General features: G+C 50.6%; 2 protein-coding genes across 3 annotated transcripts in view; both read left to right on the forward strand.

Annotated features, from left to right (window-relative positions):
• The first annotated feature begins 310 nt into the window (after nucleotides 1-310).
• Nucleotides 311-1,965, forward strand: LOC118249106 (cytochrome c oxidase assembly protein COX19). Its single transcript, XM_035548763.2, has 3 exons — nucleotides 311-510; nucleotides 645-756; nucleotides 1,427-1,965. The coding sequence occupies exons 1-3, from the start codon at nucleotides 342-344 to the stop codon at nucleotides 1,512-1,514; spliced, it is 369 nt and encodes a 122-aa protein (XP_035404656.1). The 5' UTR covers nucleotides 311-341; the 3' UTR covers nucleotides 1,515-1,965.
• A 12,891-nt stretch (nucleotides 1,966-14,856) lies between these two features.
• Nucleotides 14,857-16,179, forward strand: part of ADAP1 (ArfGAP with dual PH domains 1) — a 58,019-nt gene continuing 56,696 nt past the window's right edge. The window contains exon 1 of one of the 2 annotated variants that reach the window (XM_035548764.2): nucleotides 14,857-15,156. In XM_035548764.2, the coding sequence (XP_035404657.1) occupies nucleotides 15,072-15,156 (85 nt within the window). In that variant the 5' untranslated portion in view covers nucleotides 14,857-15,071. Of the gene's footprint in view, nucleotides 15,157-15,264; nucleotides 15,380-16,179 lie in introns of those variants that run through there. The other variant, XM_035548765.2, reaches the window with a different exon arrangement.

Genomic DNA, 16,179 nt, shown 5'->3' on the forward strand with positions numbered 1-16,179 from the left:
CAAATGAACAAACGTATTTTAAAATAAACCATCTCCACCCTCCTCCCATCCTTCTGTAGGCAGATTCCCCATGACCAGTGCTCCCACCCATCGGGGGGCGATTTATGACAACAACAACAGCTTCCGGAGAACAAAACACTTTATTTCAATGAGGCGCGTCAGGCCCCGGCCGCAGGGAGCACCACCGGCCTTCCCTTCCCGTCCCCTCGGGGGGCCCAGCCAACATGGCGGCCGGCGGCACGGTCTCCATGACGACCCGCGCGGCTGGCGCCGCGGTTGCCATGGCGATGCCGTTTCCATAGCAGCGGGGTCCCGCCCTCCGCGGTCACGTGGCCCGCTCGATGCGCTCGGCGCTCCTCGGCGGCGCAGGCCCGGCCCGGTCCTTGTTGCGGTCCCGGTCCCGGTCCCGGTCCGGTGCCGCTCGCACCATGTCCACCGCCATGAACTTCGGCGCCAAGAGCTTCAAGCCGCGCCCCCCGGACAAAGGAGCCTTCCCCTTGGACCATTTCGGTGCGCTACGGCGGGCCTGCCGTCCCCGCGGCCTAGCCACGGGCCTCAGGCCTACCCCTGCGGCCTAGCGCCGGGCCTCAGCCTGGCCCCGCCGCCCCGGGCCCGCGGTGAGCGCGGCCGTGGCTGTGTTGCAGGGGAGTGCAGCGCCTCCAAGGAGCGCTTCATGGAGTGCCTCCGCCGCAGCGGCTTCCAGAGCGGCGCCTGCCGAGAGCTCTCCATGGCCTACCTGCAGTGCCGCATGGAGAGGCAAGTAACGGGGGGCTCCCGAGGGGAGGGGGGGGGGCGGCTGCCCCTTCCCCCCGGCCCCTCTGTGGCGCCCTTTGGTTTTTATAGGGGTGTCACCGTTCTGGCTTTGATTTGCAGTGGGTTCTGCTCGGTGGTGAGGCTGGGCGCCCTTCGGGAAACGGATGGGGGTGTTATTAAGGGCACTGAGATACCCGGGTATTGCATGGGTGGGTGGCGAGGTTGCAAACCCAAACAGGGGTAAAAGCACAGCAGTAAAGTGTAATAGCACCACCGATGTTGTAAACCACATTCACTTAGAAATGCAGTAGATGACACAAGTAGAATCTTAGTAAGCTCTTACACAGTCTGTTAATTACGTTAACCAAAAGGTCAGCTCCTGAGGAAACTCTTTCAATATCTAATATCAGAAGACAACAACACATTCATTTTAACAGCACTTTTCCAATTGTGTGTGTATGTGTATATGTATACATATATACGTGTGTGTGCGTGTGTGAATGTTGCTTTCCCCAGACTGAGGTTTCTGAGGCTTTGCCAACTGACAGTCACTCTACAGATGTCTTGGATTTCTTTACAGGAAATAACATGAAGTGAAATAGAAAATGCTGTTGTTCTCTTGGTTATAGACTGTGTTCTGCAAAACGTTTTTGTTCTGTTGTTTTTAACTTAGGCAACTTATGGCTAACGAACCACTGGAAAAATTGGGATTTAAAGATCTGATAGATGAGAAATCAGAAGCAAAACCTGAGAAGTCATAATGAAGAAAGACAACTTTGTTCTTCGTGTATGGAAAACACAACTCTTACGTAGTACATATTGTACTCCTGTGCGTATTGCAGTAGGAAGTGTTTCGTGACGGAACCTTTCTTTCAAAATATTCTTTCCTAAAATAACACTTTCCTCACTTCAGAAAGGACTGCCTTTGTTTACTTTCCTGAAGTATTTCTTAGCTTTTTTCTTTTAAATTCTCTAGTCTACTCTTGAAGATCCATGAGAACTTTACGTGGGAGAAAACAACTGCTGCCTGAAGTATTCTCCATGCCTCTTCAAAAACAGTAAACTCTTGTTTTTAAAAAACAAAAGCAAACAAACAAAACCCCCCACCTTTATTGTGTAGATCTGGAACCTGTAGTCTTACATGTGGTGTTACTAGTATGCTTACAGCAATTACTTGTCAGGTGGAAATAAAGCTGTTGTGGTACTTGCAAATTGCTTTTTATTAAATACTGGAATTAATTCCTACTTTTAGGCTGATCTCCTTCTCACCCAGCTATAGAAAATACTTGGGTTTGTTTTTTGTGGGTCTTTCTTCCAGTCTTCATACCTTCATTGCTGTTGGCAGATTATTTGTAATTCCAGACACGAGTCTGTAGTTGGGTCGCCAGTAGTGATTCTGCTTTTATTTGCTGTGCCAACGATGTTCACCTAACTTTACTTCATCGCTTAACCAGCAGGTGTTCATTATGTGCATCTTCATTTCTTCACTCAGAGCTGCCGTATGCTTTTTCACATCCGTCGGTCATCGGAGTGCAGATGGCAATGATACTTATTAGTCTTCGAAGTAAACGTGAGTTGTACTTATAAACGTGGCTGGATTTTTTCTTTTAAAAACATGAGTTATGTCAAAACCAAACAAAAAGTCTTAAATAGATTGAAGCTATTTACCTAGGAAATACAGTATTTCATTCCAAAACACATAGGTGCAGCCCTTACTTTGAGAATGTGATGCACCAGCCTGTACGGTAGATTTTAAATCACATCTGAGTATGGCTTTGAGATCCCTTGAAGGTGTTTGTACAACTCACCATAAATTATCAGAGCTAGTACTGTTTTTTGCAAATATTGCAAATGAGTCTTTCTTAATTGATCCTGAGTTCAGGCCAAAATAACTTGGCCTGTTAGCCCCCCTGGAAATGTGTTTCAAGCAGTCAATAGATTCACAAATCTTCTGGATGTATTTTCACTGTCTTTCCAGACCACGCCCTTTTTGTTTGTTTGTTTTAAATCCATCAAATCATTTCTTTCTGTATCTTGCTCTCCAACAGCAAGGTTTAGGGGCAGGGCCTGCAGATAGGGATGCGCACACGGTTTGCCAAGGCAGTTTTACGCTCTCCTTTATTTGGTGTCCTCTGTTTGATCCATCCTGCCGTTCCTGCGCTCTGTTCCTGCTCTTTTTGGTTCTGCTCCTCTCTCTGCATCTCTGTGTTCCTAGACATCCAGGAAAAGGTGAAGGAATATTTTCTGCTCTTCATATTGAGGGGTGGAGATGAGATTTAAATTGTTGCTTGGGTCTAATCTGATTGAAGAGACTACAGATAGTTCAGAGCAGGTCCCCATTTGAAAAGAATGTTCGGTCCCTGCTGCATATTTTTATTCTGCTTCATTCCACTGTTTAAATTGTATCTTCTGGTGAGATTAGTACATTTATAGAAAGCAGAGGTTTTATTGCTGAAACAGATATTAAAAAGCTTTATATTAAACCACTGAACAAGAGCTTTCTGTTGGTGATACTGAGTAAGAATTATTAAAATAATCTCCTGCATCTTCAGAAGAAAGAAATCAAACTTCACGCTTCCATGCTCCTTAATTATTATGAAGTGATGTTTATACCTACAAGGGATTGAAAACCCACCAGTGGTGGTGGAGTAATTTGGGGTGTTCTCAGTGGTCGTCACATCTCTCTGTGTCACTCCGCACGCTGATGTGACCCAACAGTTACTTCACGATTTCAGCCCAGGTTTTTCCTGGGAAAGTTGATGCTGTCATCCAGGTTACTGCAGAGTAAGAGGGGTAATGTTTCTCAAGTCTTGTCTGACTGAATTTCGGCTGCCGAGCTGGAGTGATAGCTGCTGTTTGAATGAACTGAGATGACGTGCTGAGAGAGGAGCATCTTTTTTTTTTTTTTAATAGTGTCCAAGGCCTCAGTTTTGGACCCATTGCAGGAGGGCTGGTGGGAACAAAGGAAGTTCCCCAAAACTGCGTGCCATGCCAAACCAAACAGTGCTGGGTGCTGCTTGTAGGCCTGGAGCCTTCCCGTAGTGTCCTGGTGATGTAGCCAGCAGGACCCCACGTAGCACGGGCTGACTGCTGCTGAGCCACCAAAACGGGCAGAGCGTGCTCCATCCTTCACAAAATAACTACAGAAGTAGTAATTGCCATCCTGACGGGGAACGCCGGGGTGGGAATCTTGCACCTTTCACCACTCTGAAGAAAACATTGCCCTGTGCAGATCCACGAGTAGATTTCATCCCACCTCCCAGCACGGTGAGTCAGCTTCATGGCGCTGGCCCTTTTGCACCAAGACGAGACCAAGGGCTGTGAGCGGATAGCTGAAAACTCAGGGAGCTGACAGAGACACGTATTTTCTAGCTGTAGGGCATTAACTGGAGAAGATAATGTGTTCAGTGGAATTGTATGACAAGTTCAAAGCAGGAGGGGGCTATCAGCTGGTCTTGATTGAGATCTAATGCAACTAAGAAGCGGTGGAAAAACAGGCCATTAATCAGTGCACAGCCTGGGGTCAAACAATTCCGACTTGCTCTGGGGACATGTGCCTGCAACACCGGAGTCATTTGGAAGAAGTTCCCGGAATGCTCTTTAATTTATTCCTGCCAACACACGGGTCATTAATTAAAACCTTTCTCTAAAACCTGTTTATTTTAGCTTTGCTTGTGGGATCCAGGTTTGTTCTCCTTTCAAATGACAGCAGTGTTTTAAGCCAAAGGAAAGTTGTAAGTTTGTAGGTAAGCTTTCCTGTTGCCGTACCAAGGAGGAAGCTCTCCAGAAGCTGACACCGGGCCGGGTAAGTTTGTTCTGGAAACGGTGAGCTGAGGCTCAGGCATGTGTGGTACAGGGTAGGCAGCGTTGTTGGGGAGCTGATTTCTTTATGTAGCTGTTCGGAGTTAACGAGCTGCTGTGCTATGTGTGGTACCAGGAGCAAGGTAAGGCCCACACAAGTGCATTCGTCTTCGCTAGAAGTGGGTGAACGTCCCTGCCTGCACCAGTGCTGCCTGCCAAAGGCTGCCGTGAAGCACCCCCTGCTGGCAGACCCTGGGACTTGGAGAAATGCAAACAGCTGCAGAACGAGATTCTGCTCGGCTGAATGTACAAACTGCCGGTCTGGTTGTAGTTGTACAGGTGTGGAAGGGAGAGCCCAAAGCAGGAGGAGGCGTTGACTATCTTGCCATGAAGATCTGTGTGAGCTGCTAATACAACAATAGAAATCAATAAGTGAGGGGGCTGTAATAGTCTTTCCTGTAGCTCTTTTTCAGCCAAACCACCTCACACAATAAGGAGGCACTCTGCTGCTTGGGATTGTGTCCCAGGGAATCCCCAGAGGGCTCCAGGTCAGCAGAGCTTTACGTGTTGGCACTTAGAGCACATACCCCCTTTCTTTGTTCAGATTAGAATCAATTCAACCACAGAGTTTGACCTTGATCGCTGCAGTTATTTACAGAAAGAGAACATTGCTGCAAGCCAGCCCTCGTTACATCTTCCTGGGAGACCTTGAGCTTTACGTGTATCTCCAAACAATGGCAATGAATTGCAGAACAAGGAAGAAAGGGTTTAATAAACATTTCCAAGGCTCTGCGAGTTCCTTTAAAAAAAAAAAAAGCCTATACAAAGAGAGCCTCCTGTGGTTGTGCTGGAAACGAGCCATGGTCCAAAGTCCTGCGTATAAGCACGATGAGGCGGTGCTGCTGTGGTAGGGAAGGGTTGTTACCGTGCTGTTGCTGCACCTGCCCCCTGGCAGTGGGACGCCAGGCGTAGCAGAAGGGCTGCACCTGTCAGCACGGAGCTGTGGGCAGGCAGTGGGTGCAGCAGGCTGACCTTCACCTTTGGTCCTCCCCAGTCCCCTTCCAAAGCATTCTCCTCAGGTTGTGCTGCCTGCTCCAAGGCCACAAATTCCTTGCAGCTGGGCATTACGCTTGCAGGGAGTGATTGCCCACTTGGTTTCCTTTGGTGACCACAGATTTGCTGACCTTTGCTGGTGACTAATCGCCTTTTGTGGCAGCAATCAAAATAGCCTTTCACTTACTGCCGCTTTTGGAGGCTCCACTTAACCAGTGCTAACTGCGGGAGGTAGGTTGGAGCACATACATTTGCACCCTGTTATCTCACTCTGCTCCAAGCAGGCCCAGAGAGCTCTGGGAGGCAGCGCTAAGCTGCTGGGGCATTGCACGGCGGCAGTTAAGGATGAGGAAATTCTGTAGGCAGACCATGAAAGAAGGATTTTTTTTTCCCTGTATGAAAAGCATCTGTGGCATTGCTTCATGCTGTGTGCTCTGAAAAGTGTCTTGGGTGTTCCAGTTCCGCTGGAGAGCAGTGTGCCTGTGGACTTCTCGGTGATTCCTGGGCATGGAATGATTCTGCCAGCAGGTGGGAATAGAGTAATTTCTAGCACAACCAGTGACCCCAAAGGGTGTTGGTTACTGTTCTGCCTGGAGGAGATCCCTTCTGCAGTAGATTCTCCTGTTAAATTTGGGAATGTGGCTATGTTGTATCAGGTTTCCCACAGAAATAGAAGTTCATCGATTAAGAGAACAAAAACACTTTGGGGAAGGTACATGCAAGGGTCATTTTCCCCTTCCTGGGTGTTTCAGTGAAAATTGAATGTCTGATCAATCTTAACCCGGTTCTTTATTTCTTTTAATGACTTCTTTTTTCCCTGTGAATAGCTGGCAATGCTGCACTTCTGTCAGGATGCAGCAGATTTTCTAGCTAGCAGATTTCAAGACAAAATGCTTTCCTTCTGGAATGATGGTGCCGTATGGCTTGAAACACAGAAGTGATCACTGCTAGAAATAGGAGCTTCATAGAAAGTCACCCAGAAGTTCAACGTGTGCGTCTGTAGAGGACTTGATAGACCTTGATGCAGTTTTTATTTCCTGGTACCAATGATAATACAGGTTTTTTATGACTCTTCCTACAGACTCTAATGTTTGTATTCACTCTCTAGGACTGCACAGGCTGTTTCACCACTAGATTATTCCCCTTATTCCAGGAGATTTTGGGATTTACATTAGCAGGTGCATCGGTCTCTTATGTTTGCTGATTCCTGCCGGGCTTGGCTGGATGGAAGACACCCCAGACAAGCCCAGCATTCACCATACAGCCCAGGCAAGCTCCCAGTTACCTCTGTGAGCATGAAACAGCTCAGGTGCCTAAAATTTGGTGGGCTGAATCCAGCCTGTGCCATTCCACGCTTCCCTGGCTCTGGTGGGATGTGTAGCTATCAGCACGAGCAGTCTTTCCCAGCTTCCACGCAGTGTAAGGCAAGTTCCCACTGACGTGGGAGGGATGCGGTGGTCCTTCTGGCTGCGTGTTCTGCTGGCTGGTAGTGAGCGGTGCCTTAAACCACTGCTGCAGATGCTCTTCTGCTCAGGTCCTTATGGGTTACGACAAACTCTTCCAGGAGCAGTGATGGAAAGTAGCCTTGCAAAAAGAGAGCAGGGTGGTGAAGAAAAGGAGAATTGCCCAGAACGGCTCAAACTTTTAACTTTATCTCAATGGTTTTAAAAAGCAGGCAGTGGGGGCTGTTTCTGCAGCCCCTTTGGATGAGTGAGCTCTTTGTCTATTTTAGTAATTTTCCAGGAACTGACAGCTCTAATTTCTGGAGGATTTCAGGTGTCCTCAATGCTAGCAAGCTCTGCCCAGCAAGAACCTGTTAACGCACCTGGTTCTAATCTTGCTTGCAAAGCTGCTAATCAGGGAGGGCACGTGGGAAGCAAGTCACATGGAGAGGTGCTCTCAAGGCAGTCAGGCCCAGTTTTGGTTGCTCAATTTGCATTTCTCTGTTACCAAACTGTGTTCTGGGTTTCAGCAAGCTTAGGAGGCACTGAATCTCTCCTCAAGACAAGCAGCAGATTGGTAGCCCCGCAGAATCTGGGACACCAGCACTGTGCTGAGGATTTGTTGTGATGCTGTGGGCTGCAGCCTGCTTCAGATATTGTGAGTGCTCAGCAGAATCTAATGCCAAACCCTGACTTTCTTTAGGAGAGGCAAGATTTGTGGACACCACACAAAAATTAAGCCTCCTGCATGGATTATCTTCTCTAGCCCAGTCTGCACTCTCAAATTCTTTCATTTCTTCTCTGAGAGAGGTGGTAGTGGAGCTGTTGGTTTATGGGGTGAGATCCTGCTCCCACAAACCTGCTGGTGAAGAGCCAGGGTTTCATTTGCAGGAAACAGCAAATCTCCCGTGAGCTTAGAGGAGCAATTTGCTGGCAATCTACAGGGGGCTTTTCCCTCTGGGTTGCTCTGACGACAAGCCCATGGTAACATGGCTTGCTAGATGGTCAATAGCATTTCACTGCACGGAGGAAAGCAGGCTGTTTTCAAGCAGACAGACCTAAATGGAGAAAAAGTCCTGCTACTGCTACTCGGGAATTGCACAGAAGCTGCAGATCAGATCAGTGCCAAGAAACTGGCTGGTAACAGGATGCTGAACCAAGCAGGAGAAAAAAAAAAAAGTCAAAACATTGCTAAATGAGCTTTCATATCCCTGCGACCAGGTACCAAATTGGGAATCTCAGGGTGGGGATAAGGTTGGCTGCTGGCGTTGCTGCAGTTGCCTCCCCATGTTTTTGCCCCATATTTTGGATGGGGAGCTCACGCTGTGCGGACTTTGACCAAGTATTTAGCAGGCTGTCCTTAACCCCTTGTGCTTGCCACCCGTGCTGTGACCCATGTGTACCAGAGCATGTGTTGTTGGGCGGGCAGGGCTCTGCCTGCTCTTTGGTGTGTCCCCCGCGTGTGTGTGCATACTGAGAATGCTTGCAAAGGCAGCATCCATGTGTGCCCATAGCCTGGCAGCATAAGTCTGCCCCTTCTCTCTGTGCATTCAAATTTGTGCCTAGTTCAGAGGTAGCTGTGTGCCAGACTGGGATCTGTGTGAGAGTGTGCAAGCAATGGCGTAGATCAGGCGTTAATATTCTGCATGCGCAGGTAGCGGTGTGAATGCACAGGTGAGACTGGGGTTTCCATTCGGTTCCTACCTCTCCAAACGGTGTTGCAGGATCCAGTGGAAAAGCGACTGTCCACTGCCACCTGCTTGGAGGTGAACTCCTGGGAAGAGATGCATCCTGGCCTCCTCACGTGGGGAGATGGTCGGTGGGGCCATCTGCGTGCAGGACAAAGACGTAACCAGCAGCAGGTCACTGCACAGCTTTGGTGATACAGGATGCGTGAGCTCTGTCAAAGGGTCAAACGCTGAGCTCAGTGGCTGCTGAAAAAGAACCAGGTGGGTGAAAAATGAGAGCGGGTCTGGAACATCTCCCTCCTTTCCCTTTCAGCATTCACTCCAGGAGACTTGCAGGTGTGGTGGTGCCAGGTAGAAGGACTCATTGGAACAGAGAGATGTCTGAATTGATGGCTTTATTTTGGCTTACTTTAGCAAATAATGGGCGGGGGGGGTGATGTTTATCACTGAAACTGGAGCTGGCTAGTACTTGAGATCACAGCTCTAAAGGGTTGGACTGGCTTAGACTGTAAATCACGTTAGCAGCGCTAATAGCACGAAGTGACTGGTATGGCAAAGCCTCTGCTGCAGCAATAACCCGGCCCTGCTGGTTCTTTGAATCAGGCTGCTGCTGCTGCTCAGGGCTGGCTTGGTTATTAAAGCTCTTTCACAGAAGTCACCTGGGCAGCTGCTTTGACTCAGCCACCGAAATGGCTGTTCTGTCACTCTCTCCCCTCCCATTCCCCAACCTGGCTTGGGCTCTTTTTATAGCCTGCTATAAAATTGTTTATTTTTGCACCTGTTTATAAAGGCTTTTCAGCCACAGGGGTCTCATGATGTTGTTTTCATGGCTTCTGGAGCAGGGCTGCTCTGTTGTTGCTAGAAATAATTGCTGTTAATTAATTCTTTGCTGATTTTTCCTTGGCAAAGCATGCTGAAATAAACAAATAAGTGAACAGCATGCTCTGTATCCTGATGTTGTGGGAGCTGTTACGAGGCATGCAGTGACATCCAAATGATCCCATCAGCAGCCAGAGGAAGGTTAGGACATGGTCTTCAACTTTCTATGGACAAAGTTAATTGGGGGGAGGCTCAATTACCAGCTCCAGCTGTTCGGCAACTTCCTCCAGGCAATCATTTCTAATCTCTTTCTAGAGAAAAACCACAGCTTTGTTTCCATCTAATGCTTTATTCAAATCACAGCTGAACAATATTACAGAAAGTGATGTGGTCTCAGCTGTCTGAGCTGGAGGGGCAGCTGAAGGCAGCAGCCCGTGATACGAGACGGGCTCCTGGGGGCTGTAGCTGCGCCCAGTTTCCTCTGTGCCCTTCTGAGATGGCTTGGCTTCTTTCTGATGACCCTGGCTCTGCTGCAGGGACTTCCAGGCCAGAAGTGCTGTGCTGGGCTTCAGCTCCTCTCTCTGTCCCACAGTCCTACCGATAGCTTCTCCATCATCCTCTTTGCACGGGGTCCCTGGTGGGGGCACCTCCTAGTCCCCCAGAGGACACAGGAGCTGCCTTGGCCGCTTCAGTCTCCACCCTGCGATGGGACATCGTGCAGTGCAGTCTCCTGCTTAAACATCTCCGAGCTGTTCCTGGAAGGATGAGCCATTCGAGCCAGGGAGAGATTAAGTTATTGGAATTGAGCAAAAGCAATTTCCATGATGAGTGTTTGCCCTGCGGTTTGCACGTCGAACCTGTCCCTGATACAGATTGAATTGATGATGGCCAGCTCTGACTGGTCGCGCTGGGCTTTTCGTGGAGGAGCTGGTACCCTGATGTGCGAATCTCTTCACGTGTGCGATGGCTTTCTCCATCTGGTTCCCCAGACCTAAGTCTTCTAATTCCTGTAAATCAGGAATCACGCTAAAAGCAGTGGTGTAACAGGGGTGTAGGTGAATTATTGACTTCATTGATCTAATTTCATCTTCTCTGAGAGCATCGTTAGGCAGCACAGCTCCCGTCAGGTGCATGGTAGCTGCTGTGGAGCCCATTCCCCCAGCTGCCCCTTGGTGTCCTATTTTATGTTGTATGAAAGAGCAAAGGGATATTTGCAGTGCATTTTTTCTTGTGTTCAGATTTCCCTCTGTGCAGCAGACAGATGCAAACACCTGACGTCCTGAAGGCAGCAAGTACCCAGCTGCTCTCACGGGTGTCTCCTGGCTCCCAGCCACCCGTCAGCGGGACGGAGCAGCCCGTGTGACCCTGGTGAGGAACTTGCCCTTCTGTATAACGATTCGCAAACCTGCCCATTTCTGCAGCGAGCCCAGGCAGAGCGAAGAGCACTGTCACACTGGGGGAAGAAACAGAAAGGGCCCGAGCACGTGACGGACAGGCTGAGAAAAGTGGTTGGGGTAACTTTCCTTTCTGCGGCGGCAGGGTTGCGAGAGCAGGTCGCAGCTCTGGGGCGTAGTCATGGATGCAGGGCAGGAACAAATTGGCTGGTTTGTGATCAGTGGCTCTCACAGAAGCCTGAAAAATGGTGTCTAAGTAAATCAGCAGATAAATTGTGCTCTGCAACTCCTTCCTGTCCTCTTTCCCCGTATTTTTCTCCCTTGATGACGAGCTCAGTGGTCTGGCGTGCACAGCCAGTAAATGATGGGAGTAGCAGGCTTCTTTTCATGTCAGTACCGCTGGGCTTTGCAACAGAGTTGGCCACTATGCAAATGTGGTGAAACCCTGATCTGCAAATCACTCCACAGCGAGGCACATTTAGAGCTGCGGGATGCCTTTTCCTCTTTGGGGCTGGAGCAGGTGCAGAGCAGCTCTGCAGATGTAGGGCTTAGGTCTGGTATTTGGGCAGCCTCACGTAATTTTCCTTTGCATTCTCCTCTTCCACGTGATCAACACATCTCAAAGAGGGAGCGTGCTTTTCCCTGTCTTACACAAGGAGAAAAGACCACAGGAACCATAAAGCAATTTGGTCAAAATCAGAGAAAGTTGGTGTTGCTATCAGATTTTCAGTTCAAGGATTTTTAATTGCCCTGGCCTGAGCTCAGTGTTGCATGGCATTCCTCCCCCCGAGGTGTAGCCACTCTTGATTTAACTCAATATTATTTTAAAAAAAATCTAGATTTTTTTTCTCCTTTTTTCTTTTGAACAGGAAACCATAGTGCAACTGAAACTAGCTGCTTTAACGTGGGAGTGGTCAGTGCTATGGCTTGTTCACACAACCTCCAGCTGCAAGAGCAGATACTGCTACAACCTCTGCTGTAGCGTCGAGGAAGCGTGAGGGACACGGGCTGGTGTATCTGCTGCTCCAGAGTTCTGCTTGAATGCGGTTGCAGTGGCATGAATTATTGATATTCCTGTTAGGGTCTGCCGTTCGCACAAGAATTTTTAATGTTTCCCCATGTTGCACTGTGAATGCGCTCCCAGGTCGTGTAAGGGACTGAGTTTAATATCCTTGTGTTCGCGTGATTGTGGCATTGATTTCACAGTTTCAGGGCTGGGGCTGCAAAATTATCGGAATGCCAGTGTAAACAGCTCTCTGGTAACAAAACAGAGCAATCCCAGGGTGAAAGGAGCTGATACAGGGGGGCAAGGAGAAGGTAATTTGGGGATAGGTAGTGAATTTTCAGGGTGTCACCACAAAGATGATGAAAAGGTTTCCGGGAATTCTTGAGCATCTTTTCCCCTGCCCTCACAGTTCAGCATTTCTAGAGGCTGCCCTGGCTGCCACCATGCTCAGCACCTTGAGAGATGCCATTAATAACGTCTGTTTCTAAGACAACAACCTTGCAACTTAGAAAAGCCGAGCTAAAAGTGTGGGTGTTTATAAACAGACATTTTACACACAAATGTGTGTGTATTTATGTGTAAATATACGTGTATGTGTGTATAGATATAAAAATGATATCAGACTTAAGAAGTCACTCAGCAGTGGAGAGCCAGAAACCGCCTGAACGAGGACGATGTACTGGCAGTGACAATTGGTCTCTGGAGGGTATGGCCAGGGGCTGTGTAAGAACTGGGAGCAAATTCATTAAGCACTCCCTGACAAGTCCTATCCACAGGGAGAGCATGGGGAAAAGCTCGGGTGAGCTGTTGGATCCTACAGGGAGCAGTCTGACGTGGACCTGCCTGAGCTGAGATGCCACCAGCCTCCCAGGAGCCTGCTACCACCACCACAGACCGCTGGAAACGCACTGGTATGTGAGATTGAATCAAGCCCTTGATTTCCAACTAAACAAAAGTTTCTCCTGCATCCTGGCTGGTTTGGTCCTGTTCCAACTTTTCTCCCTCTGCATGCCCCCTCTACCCACCTGTGCTGTTTGGTTCCCAGCTGCAAGTCCGAAACAGGATTCACACCGTTGTGTTTGTGCTGGGGGAATTGGGAATTGTTTGGGGCCTTGGATGCTGCAGATGGCCGTGGCTTGGTCCATGCCGGCCCTGCTCTGCACCTCCACTGCTCAGCCTGTCCTTTATGAACCGCTCCCTTCTCATCGCTGACAACAGGCTCTGTTATATTTGATTTTATTACAAGATATAAATTTCTGTCTGCAGCCCTGGTTTCCAGCACGCAGAGAGGGATTGCCTAGCAACCAAGAGAACAAAAAATTAAGAGAATCAATAAGACTTAATGGAAAGCTAAACAGGGACTTTAAAACCAGTCTCCCTCCCAGCCCCTGCCCCTGGTAAGTTCATAATGACTTGCAGCATCCCGGCTGCCACGTGAGGGATTCAGCAACTGCCTGTGCTGGAAATGCCGGAGGACTGGGGCTAAAGTGCAAATGAAAACCTCACCTCCTGGCTTGGATTTAGGTAGAGTTCTGCTCCTGTAAGCATTTACACCAAGCAGTGGTCCCACAAATTGGAATATAACAGGGTTTTGGAGGATTAGGGCTGTGATTCTGTGCTGGAGCCAGTTGGACTGGTGTAAGTCCCTGGCAGGTGTTAGCAGCAGTGCTGCTCCAGGTTAGTATTACGGGCTGGGAGGGTGAAGGCAAGGTCGCCTCTGGGCACACCAGCTGGTTGCTGCGGCTGAAAAACCTCAACAAAAGGACTCTGTGTGGGATTACGCCTTTGGTTAGCATGGGAACGAGTTTCCAGATGTCATCAGCCTACACGTGTACAGGCAGCAAGCGGCAGCGCAGCGCGTAGCGCCGCACAGCCAGCGAGGAGCAGCCTGACGTCAGCGCGGAACAATCAGAAATTAACTCGGTTACGGCCGCTCGCCTGATGGCACGAATGCAAAGGTCAGTTAGGAAAATGTATTCCAGACAACGGGGGCATTGTAAACGTATCAGGCCGTGGTTTTGCCCGCATGTGAGGGTGTATGCTGGTTTCGTTGCACAAAGTGTTCTCTGGGACCTGCAGCCCTGCTCACATCCGCGTACGTTGGCAGGATCGAGGTGGTGGTTCGGGGTGGAAGGGTTCCAGGAGCTGCCTTCGGCCCTGCGGGCAGCACAAATGGCAGGAGCGGGGCTGTGCAGGAGGTGCCCTGCTCTGCTTAAGGGAGCAGAGATGGACAGTTTGAATGGGGGGCTCGCTCCACAAAACCCAAACCCTTTCTATAACCAGAGCTGCATTTACCACAAAGAAGTCAAAGCAGCATAACAGCTGCCTGCTGCCTGTGTTTGAGAGGATGGATTCTGCAGGGGTCTTTCTCCAGCCACAGCCCTGAACCCCTCCTCTTGGCAGATTTCCCCCATCACCACCTTCAGTTACCCTTAGTGGCAAAATGGGGGCCAGGAGCGTTAGCCCGGAGGCCAGGTGAGATGCAGCAGAGGTGGCAGTCCTTGATCTCAGCACAGTCGTGGTGGCCCTGCCCCAGGTGGCGTTGGGATGCCCTCACCCCAGCACTCCCTGGGCACCAAGGATTGGGGTGGAAGGTGTGGGGGGACATGCAGCGGATGGTCCTGAGGTACACGGAGAGGAAAAAGGTGGTGATCTCCTTTTGGAGAGCAGCACAGCCAGGAGAACCCCAGCTGCGCTCAAGCAGCGAAGGGCAGGACTCCGGGAACCCCCTGGGGTGGAGGTGGCGGGGGGGGGGGGCGCCCCCAAATTCCTCCGGAGCCGGTGAGCGGCCGAGATGCGGAGCCGGGGGGGAGGTCGGCGGGGTGCGGGCGGGGTTGGGGCGCGGAGCCCCGACGGCGAGCGGCCGCTGGAGGTCGCGGGCGAGCGGCTCGGCGAAGGGGGAGAGGCGGGAGGCGGACCCGGCTCCGTGCCCGGGCGAGGAGGCTGCGGGGCGCGGAGGCTGGAGCCTCCCGGGGGCTGGGAGCCGCCGGCCTGCCCCTCGCTCGGGGCCGCATGGAGCAGCAGCAGCAGCAGCCCCGGCAGCCCCTCGCCATGAAGCTCGCCTAAAAGAAGCCTCGGTGGAGCCTTCCCCCCCCCCCACCTCCGCAGCCCCCCCATGGCGAAGGAGAGGAGCAGGAAGGCGCTGGGCGAGCTGCTCCAGCGGCCGGGCAACGCGGCGTGCGCCGACTGCACCGCACCCGGTAAGGGCACCGGGGGGCGGGGGGGGCTCCGAGCCCCTGCTTTGGGGTCTTGCAGACCCCCACCCAGCCGTACACACGCAACCGTGGCGGGGGGAGCAGAGGCATCGCCGCTCCCGCACAGCAGCAGCCTTTGCCCGCAGTGCCCCCCCCCCTCCGCTGGGCTCGGTAAAGCTGGGGGCTGCGGGACCTGCCCGGGAGAAGGGGCTTGGAAATCGCGGAGCAGGTGAATTCGCCTTTGCCGGCCTCTTTTTTTTTAAATCGTTATGTATTTTAGTCGCTGCATGGTAACAGCTAAATGTGCGTTAGGTTGGGCAGGGTGGCTCAGAGAGGTGTAGGGATGGGATGTCCTTTCAACCTCCATCACTCCATAGGCAAAAAATAAATAAATAAATCCTGCTTCAGCTAAATTACTGATACTGATTTCTATGGGATTCCAAGCTCTCTTGGATACCACCATCCAGTTCCCACCATCACCAGTGGTTTCAGGTCCCCAGCCTGCATCTCAGGAAGCTGCAGCACACTTTCAGACGCGTTGTGGCTGGAGAGGACAAAGAACTTTCTGCATGGTGTGAACTGCTTTGCAGTGCTGTGCCGTGCCGCGCTGCCTGCTCTGCTCCCACCCATCTGCTGTAGCAGCCCCCCTCTTGGGTGTCGTGCTGAGCACAGCTCGGGCTCGCCAAATAAGTGGCTCCCTAAATTGTCCCTTCCCGGAGGACGCTTGGCTTAATGGGATAATTCTTCCTTGTCCTGTGTGTGATATGAAGCCCCTCTGCAAAATGGGAAGTTTCTCAGTGTCAGCAGAATAGGGGTGAAGCTGTAGGTCAGTGAAATAGCTCATGCTGGGGATGTGTGGTTGTTGTTAAAGACTAAATGGGTTGGTAAAACAACAAAGATGTGTTTTGCTTTTGGTGACACTTGCATGCAGAGATATCTTGGTGAAACTTGGAGCGGCGAATGTGGGCCAGTGTCTTTTGTAACACGACGTGTGCTACATTAATATCATTCAGCCGCTTTGAACTGTCC

Source organism: Cygnus atratus, chromosome 15 (assembly GCF_013377495.2).
Source record: "Cygnus atratus isolate AKBS03 ecotype Queensland, Australia chromosome 15, CAtr_DNAZoo_HiC_assembly, whole genome shotgun sequence".
Taxonomy (NCBI): domain Eukaryota; kingdom Metazoa; phylum Chordata; class Aves; order Anseriformes; family Anatidae; genus Cygnus; species Cygnus atratus.